We start from the raw sequence: 21636 nt of genomic DNA, 5'->3' as shown, positions 1-21636 counted from the left end.
ATATATTCGTATTCATGATCCACTTGCCACTCAAGCCGTGAGGATTTCATTCGTTACCAAAAAGTTTTCCGACACTTAGCGCCACCCCTGAGCTGAGGTATTAAGTCTGCAGCTTGAGAGCTCAATAAAATTCCCTTGGCCATGTGCTGGTCTATTCTGGGAGGATGGAGATGCTATTCTGATATTCCAGGTGGGATACTTTGGCCATATGGCCATGGGTAGCTGAGAGCAATTTCAGGATTGATTCCTTTACCCCATTCCAAGAGCAAGCCATGTCACGTCACCCTCACGAATCCACGTATTTCTCGAGAACTTGAATCCTCGACGGAGACAACAACACAGAAAAAATACCACATCCTTTAATTTCTCTTTGAGTTCCTCAAACATATTTTGGCGGCGGGCCTGTACCGTATACGTAGACCTAGTGCTAACGAAACCAGTTTATACATATCCTAAAAGAACTCTTAGGGCCGAGCTTACGTCCTACAGAAAGATCTATGTCCGAATCGTTTCTGAGGGTATAGTTTGTACAATTGTGCTAATAATCTTGAAAATGAATAGTAGTTCCCCCCCGAGTACTTTCTTGCATCTCGATCGGACGAAACTCGGCCAGAAACGCATACATTAGATACATCGATATATCCCGAGCCTAGTAAATTTAAACTTTGTACTTGTCGAGAACAGCTCCTTAAAACCACAGTAGAATGAGAAAAACTATTTTAATTGCAAAAGTATCGATCAACTCGGCTTCACAATACAAAGTTGGATTCCCACTTCGGTACGAATGCTGATAGCAGGAGGTAGAAACTTAAATTTTTATTTAAATCGACCACGACGTATGTGATTCGTATATGCGACTTAACTAGCGCTTGTAGTCCCCAGATACATTCCACAATTAATCTAGACTTCAGATCTAGACCTCAGATCCAAACCTCTCGCCTTCGAACAGCTTCCGTCATAGATTAACAGTAGATCCGCGCTCAATTTACTCAAAGAAAACCCGATCCGCAAGAATCCGGGCGCCGACAAAGTTCTCGGGTGCTTTCCACTCACATACCGAGCCTCTCAAACCATCCCCCCTTGCCGTATCTATGTACGAACGATCAATCCCTATCCCGGCGGTATGTAGATTACCGAAGAAGGGCCCATCCCGGAATAGGTGGTTTAAGGCTCTCGGCTTGATGCGTCTTTATGATGTGACTGGAAGGTAATATCCGGAAAATATTATAGCTCAGTCACAAACACAGGCATATGCCTATGATCATATGAGGGACTGAGCTTGACATTCCAGATATAGCATAAAATATATATATTTGGGTTAGTATTGTAGTGGCGTCAAAAATAATAAAGTTGATGGTAATACATAGTCACTAGGACATATTTTCACGTCAGTCCAGAGCTTTTCTATCGCAATGTTGCTACCTCTAGGTGTCAAAATACTGATGTAAACTAGTCAAAAAATACTATAAAAGACGAAGTGCGTGCACTCGAATATAGCTACCATAGCTCCTAGGACCTGAAATAGGTTCGTAAGTGTGAGATCTGGGGGGTGGGGCCGGAGGGTGGTTAGCCCCACTTCGAAGCTCATCCGTCTCGAAGCCTTGGAAATTTAAATTTATCCCGATCGACCAACTTCGTATTTCAAGCTCAACCACAAGGCTCGGAGTCGTATTAAGCCCCCTCAACCTTTAATCCCGGCCCGGTGCTAAATTAATCTAGAAGAGAATAAAAAAGCAAAGACTAAATAATAATAAAAAGCCAAAAAGTAGTATACCAAGTTTTTCGTCCGGTCGCAGGCCCTGTTGTCTATCTTGCGAAATATGGATGAGGGGGGCCTCGAAAATAGACCTGCTCGAAACACCTCCTAGCGTCGACGCCTTTTCGGTTCTTTTAGTTCCTTCAAACTAGCGCCGGGCATATGTAGCCGAGCTTCGTCCTCAAGCCCAGATCTTGACCCCTACCAACCCCCAGCTGCGGGTTACTGTAATCAATTTTCGCGCCGGGCAACCGTTTTTTTCTGCTTATTTTTTACACATGTTTTCATTCTGCAACAAGGCGGAAGCAAGAAAATGAAACGTAACTTCTTCCACAACTTCAATATAATATTATGTCTCGAGGACAAGATCGTTAGTGGGGTGTGAGAGCCCCTCCTGTAGTCCTGGCTAGCGACCCCGAACACCCCCAAAGCTAGCTGAATGGTTAAATCCTCTAAGACGCCGCTTCCTATCTCTGGGGAGTTTTTGCTGTAGGATCATGTACGGGTGATCCGAGACGCATGATGTATAATCGGCAACTCCGTATCAACCCAAATGAGATCCCAGAAAGCGAGTGTCTAGCTAGCGACGAACGCCTAATGCCAGCCGTTCTCCTCCCCTTGCTCGATGGAAAATTCCAGCTAAATGATATATACCAATCAAATGTTAAAATAAACGGTACAAACGTCCAAAAAAGTGGTGTCGCTATGCAGCTAGGCATATACTAAACGTCTACATCCTTGTACACAGGACAGGTGTCAGATGATATATCGATTGTCACAGTAAGAAAACGATTGAACCAGGATCAACACCATCCATCTGGAAATATCATTCCCTGAGCTCTCTGTAGGTAAAAGTGATTGCATGAACAGAGGGCAATCAAGAAAAAATAATTAATGCTCATATCCAATCATCCAATTTTGCGCTAGGTAGGGTGTACTTACTTACTGACTTAACCCTTCTATTGAGCCCATATCAACATCCTTCGACAAGGTCCTTCATGAACAATCCATCCTCGTCCGGCTGTAACGCTTGCGGCGTTTATGGGTTGTTTGTGCTCCACTGCAGTTACATGCATGCAGTAGACCAGAAAGGCACCGCTTCAAACTTCCTAGATTGCATTTCAACGTCATTGATCCTTGGTAACATCTTTGACATTACAGGAGCTGATCTTTAGTAACGGTTAGTGAGCTGTCATTAAAAGACCTCACTTATAGCTGTGCCAGGTTTGAGCGTTGCATAAGGTTTGTATCTTTGAATGCATAGGCACGGGTCTATTTGTGTGGGGTAACACCGCTCGCGCCCTGCCCTGCCCAGTTGCAGTATATTGCAGTAGGCTGCATATTGTTTTTCATGCTAGTTTTCGGATCCGCCCTCTCCGCCAGAGGTAGAGCAAACAAAATAATAAAGCGAAACAAAACGATGAAAGGCTACAGATTACGGGGCCTTGGTGTAGGAGTGAGCCAAAGAATGGGTACAACGGCATCTAACCATTTTATAGCGTATTTCCATTGTCATCATATCTACTTTCGAAGTTTCCGTTTCCTGTATCAAAAGACCAAAAGAAAAGAGACGAGAACTTCTTCCATTTCAATAGTTTAAGAGTAAGTTTCCCGGAAAACAAAAGTAAAAAAAGTGTACTAAAAAGGGACAAGGGAGCAATCGGCCAGATTCTCCGTATACAGGATTGGAAGAGAGGTATCTTCAGGAATAGAAAAGTGTCATAATCGGAGAACCGGCGTGGGTAATAGGATACATCTAGCCACTGAATTGAAAACGAGATCGCTAGTCTTGTTAAAAGCGCTGAAAATAGAAGGAAGAGGACACAGTCCAAGTATTCCTCAGTCGCCCTTTCGAGATCTGTCAAAAAAAAAGCCATTAGCGTCTAATCATCCGTGTCGACTTTAATGAAAGATTCTTACATGCTGATCCTTCTGGCGATCTTGTTTAGTTGCGGGTCCTTATCGGCGCTCTGGACTGCTTTCTGGATCGCTTCCTTTCTCGATTCCTCCTCCTTGGTGTTAACTTCCTCGGCAGTAGGTGGCAACCTTTCATTTTGCAAGTCGACCTTTCTGGCATCCTCAAATCCGTGAATCGCATTCTTGATACCTTCAGCACCCAACATTAATGTACCAGCCGGTAGCTTGCCACCGGCGGCGGTTTTAAGCTCTGTGATACTTTCTGATTCCTCACGGAGGACCTGGAAAACACGCGAAAGACGACCAATGGCCAAAATTTTGTTCTTGATGGCGCGGCGTTTGGCTTCGAGATTTTCTGGATCCCCACCCGATTCGCTAATTGGAGGCGAGGAAGGTTCAGCAGAGAGCGGTGTTTCGGTTTCGAGTTCGTCCTTAGAGCAGGTGTTGAGAATAGCGATAAGCATGTCGGTGACTAGAGGATTGTCAGAGTGTATATCGGGTAGCTCAGGAACAGACTGAATACTAACTCTTCTCGCCGACGAAGGGGAGTGACCAGGTAAAGACATCCATGAAGTTAGGTAGCCAGTACGGATGGGGTGTACAATCTAGGGCCAATTAGCAATTCATAATCCTGGACCATGTTTCTTAAACATTCCACTCACTAAATTGCCTGATATTCATAACATTATTTTCGTATTTCAGTACGGCAGCCTTGTTGTTGTAGACATCTAGATAATTTGGTGCAGAGAAGATAGTCATAACGCTGGGGAAGCCGGTCGTTTTTGTTTTCCGATACATACGGTATCCAGCATCTTGCGCTTCGTGGGCTCGGATAACCGAGAGAAGGTTGTTCTTTTCGAGGAAATTGCAGGCAGCAGGATACGAGAAGAAGTAAGAGCACCCGCGGACATGGTTGTGTGTGAAAAAGTCGTTCGTCTTCTCTTGGCCGAACTCTTCCAATGGATCGGACCACAAGATGTCGCACATGAGGCCCTGAGTGGGTGGCTCACGGAATCGGTCGATCTACCACATGGAGTTAGAAAGCGCAGTTGTAGCAGATCTCAAAGAACTATCTTACAGCTCGGATGTCGTCGAGGGTATGTAATTCCGGACTAAGACCACCGTGGATGCAAAGGAACTGCTTGTTCATAACGGCAGCCAACGGCAAGGAACAGAACGATTCTGTGCATGCATCGTAAACTCTCTCGGTATACTTGTGTTTGCCTTTTCACCAAAGCTTCATCAGTTGTATATCCTCTAAAAATCATTTTTTGATGACGTCATACACTCAAGTTTGAAAGTAAAATAGTCTGTGAGATGCCTGCACTCATGGTTTCCGCGAAGTAGCCAAAGGGTATCTGGGTAATGAATTTTGAGAGCCCAGAGATATAGGACACACTGTTTCATTTGTTAGGTACTCCAATCTAACATTCAATGGAGCAGGGAGATCATCGAACTTACCTCAATACTGAAGTAGCCTCTGTCGACATAATCTCCCAAGAATAAATATCTGGTTTCTTCAGGATTGCCACCAACTTCGAAGAGTTTCATCAAATCGTAGTATTGGCCATGGACATCACCGCATACTGTGATAGGGGCATCCATCTCCAACAGATTCGGCTCCTTCCGAAGAATTTCGGTTCCCCTTTGGATGATGAAGAGGGCCTGCTCTTCCGTCAAACGGCCTTCCCGGTAGAAGTGCTGCTTCAGGAATGTGAGATTAGGTTTGGTGGCATCTGTCGGGTCGTAGAACTGCTCATCCGTCGGTTTTTGGGTAGCAGGGGCTTGGACATCTATCACCCCATCTATCAGTTAGGCTCCGTAGATAGTAGCGGCGAAGGCCGATGGGCAATGAGGAGGAACTGGTCGATATCATAATATCATGAATATCTTGAGGTTGTATGTACCTTTGATGACTCTCTCTTGTGTGCTGACCGTGGTCCCATCTTCCATAGTATGCAGGGTAAAATCGATCTCAGGAACGGGTTTCTTCTCCTGAACCGCTTTGATGGCCGCCTCGATTTTCGCGGTGTTCTCTTTCGCCAAAGCTGCTGCGTCCGCCATGATGAATGTCGTAGGTATGAGCTAAGTTCCCAATTCAAAAGTGCTTAAGTAGTTTAGTTGTAATGAAGCTTCCGATACTTTCGTGGGGTGGCTGTGGTCGGTGTGTAAGTAGTCGAAGTTGAGAAGAGTGGAGCTACGGCTGACTTTAGAATAGGAGGCTGCTGAAAGATGTGCTTAACAAACGGATCCTGACACGCAACTACCCCAGAAAGATGTCCTTGGATGTCAAAGAATGAAGTTGATACGAGGGAAAGAGTAGAGTCGCCGACACTCAAGTGGAGATTGTTTGAGTAAGTCTTGTGCAGGTTGAGCAGGGGGGCAAATCGGAGCGGCAAATAATCTTAATCCTAATGCTTAGGAGTGCTTGAAGCTCTCAAGTGGCAGCTGCAAAATTACCAAATCGTTGAACCTAACATGGTAACCAACTCGGTATAAGCGACAAAGCTTCGTCACGGCAAGCTTAGGGTAAAGGGATATAATCCTCACAGTTCCTAATCGACGTCAACAGCCGCCAGATCCTGATAGAAACCGCCGTTTCGCTAGACAAGATGGAATTCGAGTTTGCCGATGGGACTTTTTTTGACTTTGACGATTGGGGGGTTTGTTCGCTGGCACGCACGAGGGTTCCAGTATTAGCGTGTGCTTGAATTTCCTGCAGAAGGAGGGGTAACCCGCCACAGAAGGCCTTAACGTCAGCCAATATAAGCACGTTTAGACTTCCCCGATTCGTCAGAAAGTGGCGGTGGATGGTTGTGAACGGAGCTCTTGCGCCACAGGTTCTGGTGAAGCCTAAATGGATGCACCTGATTGGTGGACAGAAGCCGGAAAGAAACTTAGATGGTGCACATGGTGGTCAGTACTTAGTGTTTGGATCTCGACATGTAAAGTATGAAGCCTGAGTATACCCTGCCAGTTTTGGGGCTGACTGGCGATGGTGATGGATTGGATTGGGTTCGGGTGAATAGATCAGAGATTACATTTAATTATTACGATAGCTTTCTTTCGACACGTAAAAGCGACAGCTACAGATGGTCGTCGCGCGTGTTGTCCCAGCGGTCTTGAAGCCGAGAGATCTGTGACACCAACACAAAAATTACCACAAAACGAGTTACAAGACTGGCCAGCAGGACATGATGAGTGTAGAACACCCTTGATGTACCATAGCTTAGATAACACTCTAGAGTAATTCTTTCACCCGATACCTCATACCATAAAGTCACTTTTACTGGAATATCATTTTCTAATCAAGCCAGTCTATCCGGGACTTTTATGAATACCCTGGACATTGCTCCAATTATCGGAAGGTAATGCCTCATACGTATATCCGAACATATCTCATCGGCACTCACCCACTAGCCACCATATTCACACTGAGAGTGCCATGATCTTCCCATACTGTATGCAGACTTATGGAAGCCTCGTCCTCGTCTATATGCTCGTAAGGCTATAGGAGTGCAGTTCTATTGTATTTTATCACATGGTTACGAATCTGGTGAATATCCTGCACGTGAAGTTGGCGAATAATTAGAGACGTACCTCGCGGATCGATATCTTGCATAAGATTATGACGACTTGGGGCATTGCAGGGAGTATTTGCTACTATAGTTCCACCTACCGACGGAATTTCGAGATTCCAGGAACTTTAATTTTAAATTATCGGTCAAGGGGCTTTTCATTTGTGCAGTATACCCGGATATGTGCATAGCGCTGCTGCAGTTATCATGACGATGCACGGGCCGTAGGCTAGTTGCATCTTTTCGCATTCGCCTTTAAACTAGGCATAAACTTGTGAGGATAGAGAAATACAAGCAAGGGATTGAGTGGAAGTATTAGAGGTATTCATATGGGTTTCGAATTCGTGATAAATCCTTTATAGTCATATATACATAATTTTGTTGGGCTACAAATATCATAGCGGCTCCTTTCCTTCCGTAAACTCGTCCAGGTAACCCTGTTAACCTCATTATTGCCGCATATCCAAATCAATACCAAACAGTAACTCCGTATAAAAAGAATTCCAGGCGCGAAAACCAAAAAGAAATTTAAGTAAAATATACAGGTATAATTTGAAATAAAGTTGGGTATATGATTTTTTTTTCGTTTTTTTTTTGTATACGTCGATATACACAGCCGAAAATGAACGAAAGCTCGGCACCGTATTCGAGGCGTGTTTTTTTGAAGAAAGACTCGTGATCACAAAAACTCCTTTTCACGTGGAGAATCTTGAGCCAGAGAACTCCCTGGCCCCCCATTTCCATGCGACCCATACGCAGGTTCACTTGTAACTGTGATCTCAGTACTCTTGTATACCAAAAACCCCCCAAATGTCGGTGGTGGCACTGCAATTTCTTCAAAGTCATCCCCAGCACCTAGTGTGGATTGCAAAGTCGCACTTCTAGACCTTCCGATCTGTGAATTAAAATCGAAATCCTTTTCATCGGTTATTGATTTATTCGACCTATGTCCACCTCCAGCCAGTTTCAGACGCTGTAGAAGCGATGGGCTATGTTTGAGCATGCCGTTTCCGTGAGCCCCTGAGCCGCTACCACTTCGGTCGATCGCTGATATTGTGGTAATAGTCGTGTTATCGTCGAAGTAGCGGCCATTCGAAGTCGCTAGAGGGTTTGCCGTCAATTTCAAATCCGGATTGGAGAATAGTGTGCTTTCGACTTGATCATGAGCTGTGAAGAGGGGAACTTGGCGGAATAGCATAATAAACGATAGTCTAATTCCGGGCAGGCTCGCAATTATGATACCGATATGGACTTCGAGACTAACCCAAAGCCAGAGTTCATAGCCATACCCTGTGTCATTAATTATTAGCCCACGATGTCTCAAAAAAGCCTCAAGGGATAAAGGACATACAAGTATGATCGCCTTCAAATGTTTTGTGCAAAGCCTTTAGTCTCAGACCTGCGAATATACAGACACTAGACCCATTAGTTTTGTTCCCATAATAACGAGTTAACCAGACGAAATGGAAACATACAGTAAACCGAGAGAAAACAGCCCGATCAATGCCGCCCTTTCCTTCATTGGCCTTTTCATTGCTATAACTGTTGTTAATGGCAAGAAAAATAGAATTATGTCGCTCATCAAGTTCAGCCCTCCCTGTGCCATATTCAAGTGTTTGAAGGACTCGTAAGGAATACAAGATCTTTTCGAAATACCTTGCCCTAACAGCTGCCATGTTGATTGCACTGGTTGGCACTGAAAGATCATCGGAATCGCTAGGCCTAAACTCCATGCTAAGAAAAAAGCCAGGACGATGTAGATAGCCCACCTAAATCCTTTCTCGCTTGCGACACGCAGGTAAAAGCAGAGAATCGAGACTTTGGTGAACATGACACTGAATGAGAACGCCCAACCATTAACCCACTGCCAGAATAGAATATCCTGCGCATTCCGCCAGTCGATGTCCCACATGTGCCTTCCCCAACCATATTTGAGAGTTTTGAAGTGGGAGAGCGAGTCGGCAATTGCGAAACCCTATATACACACGCATTGTATTAGTATTTTACATCTCATTCTCATGGAGCCCACTTTATATTACCCAAGCCGGAATGATAATTATATCATCAATACCCAAGCTTCTTGTCACAACCCCCCTCGTTACCACTCGTAATATCACCGCTGTCGACGATAAAGCCAATAGAAGGCCTTCTACAGGAGGTAGGTAGGTTCCATATACTTCTGGGTTGACATAATTCGCCTTCGGCCACTGCGCTACTTCGGAGAGGGTATATGCTCTATCCATGGCGCTGTTGAACACCTCTCTCCCCTTCCTTCCTTCCCTTCCCTTCCTCTAAGACCTTGTCGGGGGCACACGTCGAATCTATATAGTTGGTATAGATGTTGGGTCCTTCACTAACTACCTCGACATGATACTAGTATAGTCGAAGCAACAATGTTGGTGGCGACGAAAAGGAAACACGAGGAAACTTCCGTCAAATGTGAGCTGCAAAGCCAGTGCAAAGGAAGATAGGCTTGATCGAATTAAACGCCTCTAAAGGAATAAAGAGACAATAAGCCAACGGCCTATAATTTGGGACCGAAAATCCAGGCAAGAAACGACTAAAAGAATGTGTGTATACAAAGCGTCGAAAGAAAGAAAGAAGAATAATAAGCCGGACCAGCAATTCCAACCCGTTGGGAATGATAATCACGCAAGTTTTGTTCAAAGACGTGAATAATCAAAAGAAAAGAGCGCAGACTACTTTTAAGTCGGAAGCTGTCAAAAAAGATGGTTAGAAGGCTCGCCAGTTGTCTGGAGGTGTGTCTGTGGTAGTTTCGCTTGGAGCTGTTCCAAAGGATGGACCCTTCCCAAAACATCTACAATGGGGATCGCAAGCGCATGAAGTTAGGGAACGAATGACGGCATTGACTACCTTTGCTTAGCTTCGTACCACCCTTTGTCTAATCTTTTTTGATAACCGTGATAGAGTGATAAAATAAAAGGAAAATGCGGTTGGGGAGGATAAAATAAATTTGTTTCTCAGAATAGATAGGCTGCCGAATTCTCACTTGATCTGCTTAAAAACGCAAAATATCGACACTCTGCGAGAAATTATCGATTTTAACAAAGAGAAATCGTCGAAAGCGATTGCGACAAAATAGAAAGAGATTCCCATTCGTTCCCATTTTCGTTCTTGTGAAACCACGAGCCGACGACAGGCACTTTCCCAGTACGCCGTTTCTGCGCCCGTCGGAGGGGTTGATTTCCAAAGGTGGCATGTCGCTGGTGATTGGGTCACTGTTCGACGTTTTGGTCGATCCCTGGGTCTTATTTCCCAGCTAGTGACTGGGTTCTTGGTTTTCCGGCCTGGCCTATGGGGTTTCTTTGCCTTAACACCATGGAGCTTAAAACAGCTGTGTCTAGGCTGCCCTACCCCGATCTTGTTTCTGGGCCTGCGGTTCCGTCGAATCGTGGCATGAGGAAAGTGGTGGGGAACGGCAGATACCGTCGTTGATTTGGTCAAATTTGAACGAGATCGTGGCGGCGCCCCATCCTCTCGCTCGCTGGCATCTCACTGTTCTTCGATTCGCGTTGGCTGGCATGGAGAACTTGAATAAGACAATGCGATATGCAATGCATCTGTGAGGAGAAATGAATCTATTCAAAATCTCATTTCTGGGAAATTGGATGAAGTGGCATGTACGGCGCGGCAGATAGCTACTGGAACTAACAATACGCATCGGTACGAGTTGTCGACGGTTATTGTATATATTGCATGTGTCCCAAATAGTCACTTGCGGACTTTGCAAGTGTTTGGCAATATGTATTGAATCAAGGGCGGGCTGGTTTCAGATTTTCGGTATTTTACTGAAGCCCTCCTCGCCTACCCGAACCTGCACTCCACGGGCTAGAATCCGTCTAAAATCGGAGGGGACGTCTTCTCATACTTAGGATCGAGAGGTCGAGAACCCCCAACTTGTAGTAAGCAGGAACAGGTCGTTTCAGCCGCGTCGAAGATTGACAGGAGGCTTCCCGTTGGTGATCAGACAGCTGGTGATTGAGATTGCTCGAATAAGCAGCTGACAATTTTTCATATCTGTCAGTTCCAAAAATGGCCTCGTCGTACTATACGTATTGTGTAGATAGTGTCAAGGATATATTGGTTTCTCTTTTACAAGTCTTGTACTGAATCAAAGAGAGAGAAAAACCATCAAGGATGAATGGAGAAAGATATGTGGCCGTTGAAGCGAAGGGACAAGTCCAACCCTGGCCAAGAAAACATCTACGCAACACTGTTCTGGTGGTGAGACGACCTGTGTCCCAAACTTATGCCGACTTCCGTAGACTTTTATATCTTCGCATGTGACTTTCTGTAGAAATTCTGTAGCATTAGGGCTTATGGGTCTAGAAGCTCATACATTCCGTCCCATTCCCTAGGTCCATTATAGGCCTGTATTATAATATCCTTGGTTATAAACGTTATTATCGATTATCATGATATATATCTACCCTGTAATCAGACTTGTCACTGAACTGTCTTAGGTACTCCGTATGTTCTGCAGCATTAAAAACACCAAGCGAGAATATTTTTAAAATTAAAGTTATGACAAGGTTATATCTGATAACATTTCTTGATTTTGTCTACTATGTATGTGCTACTATACTGTCAATACATAATATCTACTATGTATATATGGACTTTGAGTTCTATCTTATCGTGAAATCTATTTCCATATGATGCAAACCACGTGAACTGCCCTTTGTTTGACCACACAGGCCGTGTGCCCAAGACGCAGATTCAGGAACAGGCCTTGGCGAGATTAAGGGTCGCCGCTTAAGTTCGATGTGGGTCCAAGCGTTTTTGAATCTATCCCCGTCTTAGACCTCGCGGAATCGTGTCGCGACTGTCTTTCATTGTCAAAATGGGATTCTCAACTATCTATTCACAATATCCATAGGCAGAAGCACTGGGATTCGGCATCTCAACGTCTTATCGTACTGTTGCGTCGGTTGTCGTGCAAATTACAACATCGCGGAGCGGATTTTAACATTTGTCCCGCAGCGGCAGGAGAATTGCACTTTTGGATGTCAAAAGTGCCTTAGGAAAGCGGTAAGGCAGTCGACGAGTCTTTCCCCTGAAATCGATAACCGATATTTCGGCATCATGGAGCGAGCATGACTAACTATGACTCCTCGAAGGCCTTCACGAATTATATCTTATATACCTAGACCTGCCACTCGAGTAGTCCGATAGATTCGATACGTGCGGTCGACCCAATTGTCCCGAATCCGAGTTCAAAATACCAGCAGCCTATAATATCCGAACCAGCAACTTCAAATTCGGCTAGGAAACTACCAAGATGGGCAACAGCGACGATGGAACGAGTGCGTCCGATATTATCACCTACATCGGTGTTCCGCTCGCTGTATTGGGTGTTATGCCTGTCCTTTATACATTTCTTGTCGCTATAATCACTCAGCATCACATCCGCCGAGAACTCCGTCGTAATTACCTCAAGGCTGTTACGCGTACTTCTCTAATGTCTGGCACCGTCGAAGTCGAACACCCTCGATATTCGATACAGCCTTTACAAAGAGATGACATCGAATACTGGAAAAAATCGGACGAAAGATCTGGAATCCGCGGGGGTAGCTGGACAATTTTCCATTGGCATAAAATAGTTACGGGAAGGGTTCATTATCATCTGCGACTTAGGGAAAGGATGGTACAACCACAGGCAGAAATTGATTTTGAAAAATTGGTGACATTTTTGCTGGACCGAGGGGCAGTACCAGACGCGGAGGGCGTCAGAATGCTGAAGACAATGGGTTTACAAACACCTCGGATGACGAGGCTGTTAACTACCTCTGGCTCGGCGAAGAGAAGTGTCCTTGTTGTCAGCAATCCTGAGGAGGCAGAAGGACACCTAAGTCTCAGTCTCTTCTGGGCCGATGAACTTGGTTCAAGGAACGAAGGTAGCTTACCTCCTTACTGGGCAAGACTTCAGGGCAGCGAATTACTGCTCGAAAAGGCCGCGGAGCCAGCCGTAGAAGAGGAGCCAGCAGAGATTCCGGACACAGCTGGTGAATCTAGCGAAAAATCTGGCGATATCAAGGCCGATCCTCCAGCCGCCGAGAAAGAAGCCCCGCCACCTCCTTTCCCTGCGATTAATACACCAGCCCACTGGGGTGCTGAGGACTCGAAGTCCCGGCTCCCAGTTCGACTATTCCTTGGATCTACCGGGCTCGAGGATGCAAAAATCGAGACACTAGACGGATCAGACGTCTACGGTTCGTTCCGCATAGAGCATCTTAAATTTCAATATCCAGGAGCCACCTGCAATATGAACGTCTGGTTCGCCGCTGGTGCTGTGACAACCTTGGGGGAATACCACAAAGGTCTGTGGAAGTATTCGATTCCGATGGATGTTATGAGGTTCGCGCAAAAAGATACAATGCCGCACGGTACCCTTGTCTGGCTCGGACTTTTGGAGGAAGAAGACACCCCAATGATGGTCGCTCGAAGGGAAGCTAAAGTCAAAGCATTCCACGAACAGAGGCATAAAGAATTTTTAGACGGGATGAGACAGCGCGAGTTGGAGAAAAACATGCCAGAGGCGATGCGTCAACAAGCACAACGTTCACGGCAGATGGCAAGTGCGCAGGCAATGCTACAAAAGCAACGGGATGAACAAAGAGAGCGACAGGAAGAGGAGTTCAGGAAGAAAGAACTCGCATTAACGAGTCATCGAGTCACGCAGGCTATTGTATCCGGTGCCTGTTTGGAATATCTCAAGAAGGAAGGCTATGTGCCAACGTCGGTTAACGTGCAGCAGATATGCGAGGGCATTCTTTATAAAATGCTCTTCGAAGAGGAGTTCGCAAGCAGAATGTGCAAGGTATTAGACGGGTGGATGGGGTGGGGGGAAGTTGGTGTCATGAACGACAGACATCTCGATGAGCTGAAGGAAGACGTTGCGGCATTTTGCTTTGCCGGTGTGATGTTGGGGGTTATTGGGGAGAGAGCGAAAAGCGCTGAGACTTGGGCAGGTAGTGACCTCGCAGAATGCCAAAGAGTCTTCAGAAGCGTTTACTTAGGGTGAAGGTCCTTCGCAATATCCTTGCTGTGATTTATGCTGGCGTTTCTACAATTGTGGGTGGCATGTCTTCGGGGTCCAAAAGTGTAAACTACGTTATTCTGTACATTCTCAAAATTAAAAATATTATTACGTGTATTGTATATCTAATTTATTAGCTAATATCTTCATGTCTGTAGTGTCACTGGGGAAGCTAAGTTAATTAAGGACAGTTACGATTATAGAATACGAGCCCGGGGCAGTTCGGTGTATTGGGGATAACAAAATACTTCCACCAAGGGGACTCAATCCCTCATCCAGGGAGGGGAGCGGCCGCAATATTTCAAACCGGCGGGTTGTAAACCCAAGCTAGGGAAAGACTCTCAACAGGTTACTAAGTTGAACCCGATAATTAGAAACATAAAGCCCGTATGTTACAGGTTTCGGGGCAGCCACAGGGCCACGGGCATCGATCGATCTCAAAAATATGTTGCCTTCAATATCACGAATGCAATTATAACTTCAGGCTTGTGACCAAGATCGATTCCACGACTCGTCAAATTCGGAAGCTATATCTCGTGTATTTCATGATCTCCGATTCCACGAGTTCGATTCTCGTGGATCAAAACATGATGATATCAGGCCACATCATAAAGCCCCTAGGGCCCTACGCCTCCAGTCTGGCTAGCTAGCTAGCTAGTATATGTACCCTATGAAGGAGAAATTATAAGCCAGCCGTCGTGAGTTCGACGCTAGAGGCACCCCTCATGTCGGCCTACTCGGATCTTTTTTCCAAATATAAACACTTGAACGTGAATTCATGGCCACATGGCAAGGATTAATCAAGAAAAACTTTTTCAAATGGAACACGGCTGAACCCAACATATGCATGTCAAGAGTTCTTGAGCGATCCAGAAATGCTTAACTCAACAGAAGCTTTCACTCAAGCCTGCTTGGTTGTTGAGGTTCCGTTGGATTATTTAGGCGCCTTCCCAAAACGGTGCAAGTCGATGGACTTGTACAGGGTCCACGCAGGAAAAAAGTGGAGATTGATCAGATTAGTAGATTAGATCCCGGAGATATGGGAATTATCAAGGCATCAGATGTCAAAATAGTTATTTTTTTGAAGCTAAAACTGTAGAAAAAAGCTTAGCCTCAAAGCCCATCTGCAGCATGCAGCCTAGGCGGGTGGGATGTTAACGGAAAGCTAGTTATTGTCATCTTCCGAGATCGGGGAGGCAAGCGGGATGCGTAATCTTCGATGATATTTTCAAAAATTTTCATGCGAGCTCTCGAAATTTAAATTTCGTCGATGGAAATATTTACAGCTGTCTTATCAGGCCTAATCATGCTGATTAGATCGCATCTGATTCGATTAAATTGTATCGTTCCATGGAGCTAAGTGACTTAGACTTCGGATTCCCGTTTATATCATCTGTAAAGGGTAGGTGAAATAGACGATCATGTTCCGATTCTTCGATTGTAGAGTACTCGGGTGGGGTCACTTTCGAGTGCGGGATATGGTGGGCGCGAGAACACGGGTATCCAGGCTGCAGATTGGATCCCTCTATGCAGCTGCCCACATGCGCATGCGCATATTCTGTCGAAACCAATCCGGCTAACAGCTGCAGCAGTTAACAGGAAACGTTCAAAATTGTACAGAAATGGTAGATCAGCGGAAATCTTATCATATCATGCCGAGGAGATAATCAGCACACAAGATCTCAAGAGGATCTAATCTTGATATGATATGATATGATTTTATCCTGATCATCAGCCGGAGAATGGTGTACTAGTTAGCTTTGGGGAGGTAGCACTGTCAATAATGCATGGAACATAACATCACTTTAAGGCGTCGTCAAATGCGCGCAGCATGCGCATGCGGGATCATGATGTTCTAACTTCTTTATCTTGATCCAGTGGGGTCTTAGGATCTAATCATATCATATCTTGCCTTTCTGTCTCCAATCTTACAGGGGTATACGTATATTCTCGAGTTTACATGGTCTGGGTATTTTTTATTATTTTTTTTTTTTTCCGAAAAAGCTCTAAAGTTGAGAACTTGACAGAGTATCGGATGAAGGACAACCGGGAGGGAAATAACCTTGTCAAAGCGGGTGACATAATCACATGTGGCTCTCATTCCCTCCAAACATTCGAACATTGTTAATGTTCCGCGGGTCGAAGATTCTAGCTGCATTTCAGTAGTTCATGCGGAGTTTTCGAAATCGAGCAATCAACGAGAATCTCGACATTCGGACAGCCAAGTCAACGTCAAGAGGTTTCATGCAGGTGCAACCGCCAATAATATAATATGCAACATCACCGAGTGTAGGTCAGAACCCCTCTGTGACGTCTTTTGCCAGTCCATGTACATGAAACAATGACAAGCATTTCATCCAGTTTTATAGAAAATAAATGTTTCCATATTTTCATGGATTGTCAAAGAAAAGTGGATGCAAGATAGATTGGAGTTTTAAAGTGTGGCACGCTTTACTGTGGAACCCTGCGGTAAGGAGGCGAGGAGGAGGAGGCTAAAAAAGCAAAGGCCTGCAAGTCGGAAAGTTCAACCGTCGAACCGAGGCACCGAAAAGCCGCCTCTCCAATTACAAGGCATAGACTGGTAGACGACAGATAGCCTCATCCGTCGACAGGACAAGACGGGTTCTTCTTTCTGGTGGTGTCACTGGATTATGGCATGCTTATGGAATGCTTACATTTGGATTGTCAGTATTTTGTTGATTACCTCGCTGGCACTGGCTAGTATAGTATGCTGTTCGTCCTATTGAAACCCGCAAGGCGAACTGCCTTTCTTGAGCTTCTCAGAAGAAACGGCGCTGTGGCTGTCGAGGGTAACCTAGCGCAAATTTAACCTGCCAGCTCCGACTTGCTCTGTGACTTTGGGCTATAATAGTTTTTCCCCGAGAACACGGCCCAAGGTCCCACCTATGCAGCGCATTCGGTAGGCATTCGCATATTCTCACCTACAGGACGAATTCCTCGCTACGCAAAAGCCTGCTTCCATATGGAATAACTATCCCCCCACTGACAGGGTAGGCTGCAGCTGTTGGATTTGGAAGGTTGGTATCCGACAAGCGACTGTTGGAGATACTATCCAACACATTTACCCAAAGATGGTAGCTTCAAATAGATGATGCCATTTTACAAGAACATTTCATGGCCATGAGTGCTGAAATTTAACGGGACGGGTGTCGTTCTCCCGGTGTTGAAGATAAAATAGCTCTGGACCCTCATACCTCAGGTAGAGTGATGCTAAGCTGCGGGCCCAGAAAATGCCAATGTACTCCACCGGGCTTATTACTTCTCGGAGCCATAGTTTTCCGGGAAGAGTGCCTGGTTGTCTAAGTTGACTGCTTGCCTGATCGGACTGGTCGGGCTTTCGAAATCGAAAGCTCCTCGCGGGATATCGATACCTAAGAAACGTCAAACGGCCGACTTCAAAGATCATTAATCTTTTGTCTTTTTATTCATGTATTTTTTTTATTTTTTTTTCCCCACCTTTTGCGAATATAGGCCATGGGGCGGCAGGCCGGAGTCAGCGAGTCAATTCGCTCTTTAGCACAGGGTCACTAGATTGGCTACTTTTTTCCATATTTTATATACAGTCGAACCTTGAAAGAAGATCTCATGAGCATAACAGTTATGCAGACAGTCTGCGTCATCCTTAGTGTCAAATAAAAAAATAAAAAAATCGGTCCCATTGCATTGTTGAATATCTGCTCTTGCAGCGCCCTATCCGTGCAAGAAACTTGTATTTTGCTCACGAGGCGATTGTTTTCCGATGACCGGGAACCCTGGGGCCGGTTTGCAGCTGTCATAAATCAGAGCCGGTCCGTAATAAATAAAAAACTTTTCAGGGACGACCATCTGGAACGGTCCAGAATGACGAAGGTATTCAAGGGCAAATTTGCCGAGGTATGTAACCTAACTTTCATTATTAAAATAATAGAAATGCGAATCATTCGAACTTTTCAGTGGTTCTATGATAGCTAACTGCCTCTCTTAAATTTGCCAGTATTATATAGGGCGCTGGGGCAAACATTAAACAGTGCAGTGGAACCATGCATAGCGGACTAGGGCTGTTCAAACGGGGCCAAATGGAAGCTTCTTTTGATCAAGGGAATCAAATAGACTTTTATTTCAGTTAACCAGATCCGTACACGTATGAATTTCCCCGTGGCCCAACGGCTGCCTCCCCGCGATATATATTGCAATACTTTGCAGGCACGGAGATTATCTAAGAACTTGGTAATGCTATATATCCAACACATTCTAATATTCAAAAAGAAATTAACTTCCGCCCAACCTCTTCATGCAGAAAAGATAAGCACTGCAGCATTGTCTTGCCATTGATACACGCAAGTTATGTACCTGGTATTCCGTCTTGGTAAATTCGCGATTGGGTCGTTTTATACGCTGAAAATAGCTACCTCCATCTGTTCTGATGTAAGTTTCTTTATTTCCCCAGAGATTAGTGTAGCATTCATACACAAAACTTAAAACAACCTTTTCTTTCAAAAAAAAAAAAAAAAATTGAAATTCTTCTACTTAAGAGCGGATTCAAGCTAGTCGGCCCCGGAGGGCCGTACCTGGGTAGCCTGGATGACCCCCATATTATTTAGAGGTTGTAAGTATCCGCGGCGACACAATGCCCATGGGCGCCCAGAAGGGGTATCCACAGGGAACCCCCCTCTTGTCAAAAACTTAAGGTGCCTAGATCTAACCATGGAATATTTTCTTTTTATCATGGAGATACTAGTGGCAAGTTCCAGCCTGTAACCCGACTCCGCAGAGTGCTTCCGCCCGTTCACGTCTTCAAGCACCGGAATGATATTGCGACTACCTCCTACCCTTGCTTGTGCCTATGACCAAATGCACAAGGCACAGGAAATAAAGAAAATATATGCGAGGGAGAAAGAGTATGAGATCCCATATTGGGATCTTATCAATCTACACCCATGCAGAGCTTGGGTTGATTAAGACAGCTTGGAAAGTGTACCAGTTGCCGCGGTGAATGGGAATTATAAAGACTTGACGTCCCAACCTGTCGTTTGAGCGGATATCTATAGCTGCTCAGCAATATTGCATATTTCATCAACAAGTTGGCCCAAGGTCATAGATATATCCAAGACTTTTTCACTTGGTATATCATATTATCACAATGGCTTCAACGATTCAACAACTTTGGGCTCGTGCCGATGCTGGCTCTGGTGGGCACTCCGCAGGCGGCCATGGAGGCAACTCTACAGGTGGCAGCAGTACTGGCCAAATGTCTCAAGAAGAGCTTCGTGCATTCCGCCACTGGATGTCACTCGTGAATGGCGAAATGGCGAAATGGTACGGATTGGGCCTGGGTGCCATAATCTTTTTATTCATCTTCTTTCACGTTTCGAGAACATTTATGCACCTTCAAGGCCGTCGAGGAATTATGGGAAGAATGCTTGCATCACCGTTCCGGTATGTAATTCCAATAATCGATTGGTCTTTAATGTTACTGACATCGGGATGGCTGATTTTTGATTTCTTACAGAGGATTTCGAAAAATCGCTTTGCGAAAAATGCCCAGATTCACTTCAAACGGGCATTTTGGTTTAATAGCTGTGTATACTGGTCTCAACGTCTTTTTCGCTGTTTATAGAATGGGATGGGGAGGCAAGTACGGGACTGGTTTCATCTCAAAAAGATGTGGATGGTAAGATTTAACCCAATATCAATCCATAGTATCTTCGAAGGGAGTGATTTGTGTTAACATTTTGTTGTACTGTTGTCTTAAGGCTCTCTCTTGTCAATTTGGCTTTGGTGTTTCTTTTGGCCATGAAGAACAATCCCTTTACCTTCATCACAGGGTACTCTCATGAAAGACTAAACGTCCTCCATAGGTGGGCGGGGCGATTCTGTTGGATCCAAGGCACTATCCATGTCACGTAAGTTGGAAAACCTAGAATTCTAGAAGGATAAACATTCTAACTAACATCGAAAACAGCCTTTACATATATAGCTGGACGAAGAGTGGAAGCTTCTTATCCCGTCTCAGTCAAGAAGATTGGTCATATCGGGCAGGTCTGATAGCTTGGATCTTCTTCACCATACTCTTCTTATCCTCCTTTGCATTCATCCGCAGACGAGCATATGAGTGGTTCTATATCGTCCACATCATCTGCGCTCTTGGTGCTGTTGCCTCGCTAGGTTTCCACGAGCCAACGACATATGGCGCAGCCTTGTACCTGGCATCCGCTATGTGGATTTTTGATCGCCTGGTTCGATTATTCCGTGGATTTCACTACAGCAAAGGAACCAAAGCTACCATCTACCCGCTTCCCGGAGACTGCGTCAAGGTTGTTCTCAATAAAACTGCGACTTTCCAGCCTGCATCTCATGGATTTATCAACATCCCATCAATCAAGCTCTTCCAAAGTCACCCTTTTACTATTTCTTCGGCCGACTCCCTCGAGTTCATCATCCGTGCTCAGAGAGGGTTCACTCGCAAGCTATATGACAGAGCCGTTCTGAATCCTGGTGAATCCCTTGGGTGTTATTTCGATGGCCCATATGGCAATATTCCGGACTACCGAAGGATGAACCGTCTTGTCCTGTTTGCTGGAGGTAGCGGTGGATCATTTTCATTCGCTATTGCTACGGACATCGCCCGCAATCTAAAGCGGTGCTCTGTCGAAAGCATCGAGTTTGTTTGGGTTATTCGCGAAAGATGTAAGTTGCAATCGATCCCAACCAACTAATGTGCTAAACCAAATTAATATTAAGACTAACAAATACACTTTACTAGCCCATACAAAATGGTTCGAAAAGGAACTTGAGGAACTACAGAACTGTCCTATCGTAAACCTGCGTATCTTCGTCACTCGCCAGCCTTCGGATCTCATCAATACACACCCAGAGTCTCCAACAAATGCAACAGCAGAAGACCTCCAAGGATCTCTTCCCGTCCAGGATAGTACAGACTCCGGTTTAACCTTCGACGAGAAACCTGGTGGCCCTTCGCATGCAAACTCAACCGATCTTCTTTCTATCCCAGAGAAGGCTTTGGAACTTGTCATTGATACTAAGGTTAGACAAGTCAACAGGATTGGCTCTGACGGAAGCCTCAGAGGAGATATCTTTGAGTATGGCCGGCCGGAGATGGACATGATCGTACAAGATGCTATCCGAAATGCCACCCAGAACGACCTTGTTGCGGTCGGAGCCTGTGGTCCCACCGAGCTTATGAGATGCGCTAGAAATGCAACGGCTTCTGCTATCACGGTTAATGGACCAAGCATCTCTCTTCACTGTGAGCAGTTCGGATGGGGCTAATTCCCTCGTTCTTTCTTCCCTTCCTTCCTTTTTCC

General features: G+C 45.2%; 4 protein-coding genes across 4 annotated transcripts; 2 read left to right on the top strand and 2 right to left on the bottom strand.

The window, feature by feature from the left end:
• Positions 1–3672: 3672 nt before the first annotated feature.
• AOL_s00054g224 (uncharacterized protein) lies at positions 3673–5737 on the bottom strand (the record flags this gene model as incomplete). Its single annotated transcript, XM_011121540.1, has 7 exons — positions 3673–4145; positions 4201–4278; positions 4336–4696; positions 4752–4897; positions 4960–5071; positions 5135–5466; positions 5581–5737. 7 exons carry the CDS (start codon positions 5735–5737, stop codon positions 3673–3675), a joined length of 1659 nt encoding a protein of 552 aa, XP_011119842.1.
• A 2193-nt stretch (positions 5738–7930) lies between these two features.
• On the bottom strand, positions 7931–9494 carry AOL_s00054g223 (uncharacterized protein; the record flags this gene model as incomplete). Its single annotated transcript, XM_011121539.1, has 4 exons — positions 7931–8541; positions 8603–8667; positions 8727–9226; positions 9429–9494. 4 exons carry the CDS (start codon positions 9492–9494, stop codon positions 7931–7933), a joined length of 1242 nt encoding a protein of 413 aa, XP_011119841.1.
• A 3059-nt stretch (positions 9495–12553) lies between these two features.
• On the top strand, positions 12554–14296 carry AOL_s00054g222 (uncharacterized protein; the record flags this gene model as incomplete). Its single annotated transcript, XM_011121538.1, has 1 exon — positions 12554–14296. One exon carries the CDS (start codon positions 12554–12556, stop codon positions 14294–14296), a length of 1743 nt encoding a protein of 580 aa, XP_011119840.1.
• Positions 14297–19451: 5155 nt separating this feature from the next.
• On the top strand, positions 19452–21601 carry AOL_s00054g221 (uncharacterized protein; the record flags this gene model as incomplete). Its single annotated transcript, XM_011121537.1, has 5 exons — positions 19452–19747; positions 19821–19982; positions 20065–20214; positions 20274–20998; positions 21075–21601. 5 exons carry the CDS (start codon positions 19452–19454, stop codon positions 21599–21601), a joined length of 1860 nt encoding a protein of 619 aa, XP_011119839.1.
• Positions 21602–21636: the final 35 nt, after the last annotated feature.

Source organism: Orbilia oligospora (assembly GCF_000225545.1).
Source record: "Orbilia oligospora ATCC 24927 unplaced genomic scaffold scaffold00054, whole genome shotgun sequence".
Classification (NCBI taxonomy): domain Eukaryota; kingdom Fungi; phylum Ascomycota; class Orbiliomycetes; order Orbiliales; family Orbiliaceae; genus Orbilia; species Orbilia oligospora.
Note: the sequence above shows the minus strand (reverse complement) of the source record. Positions and strands in the feature narration are given on the sequence as shown.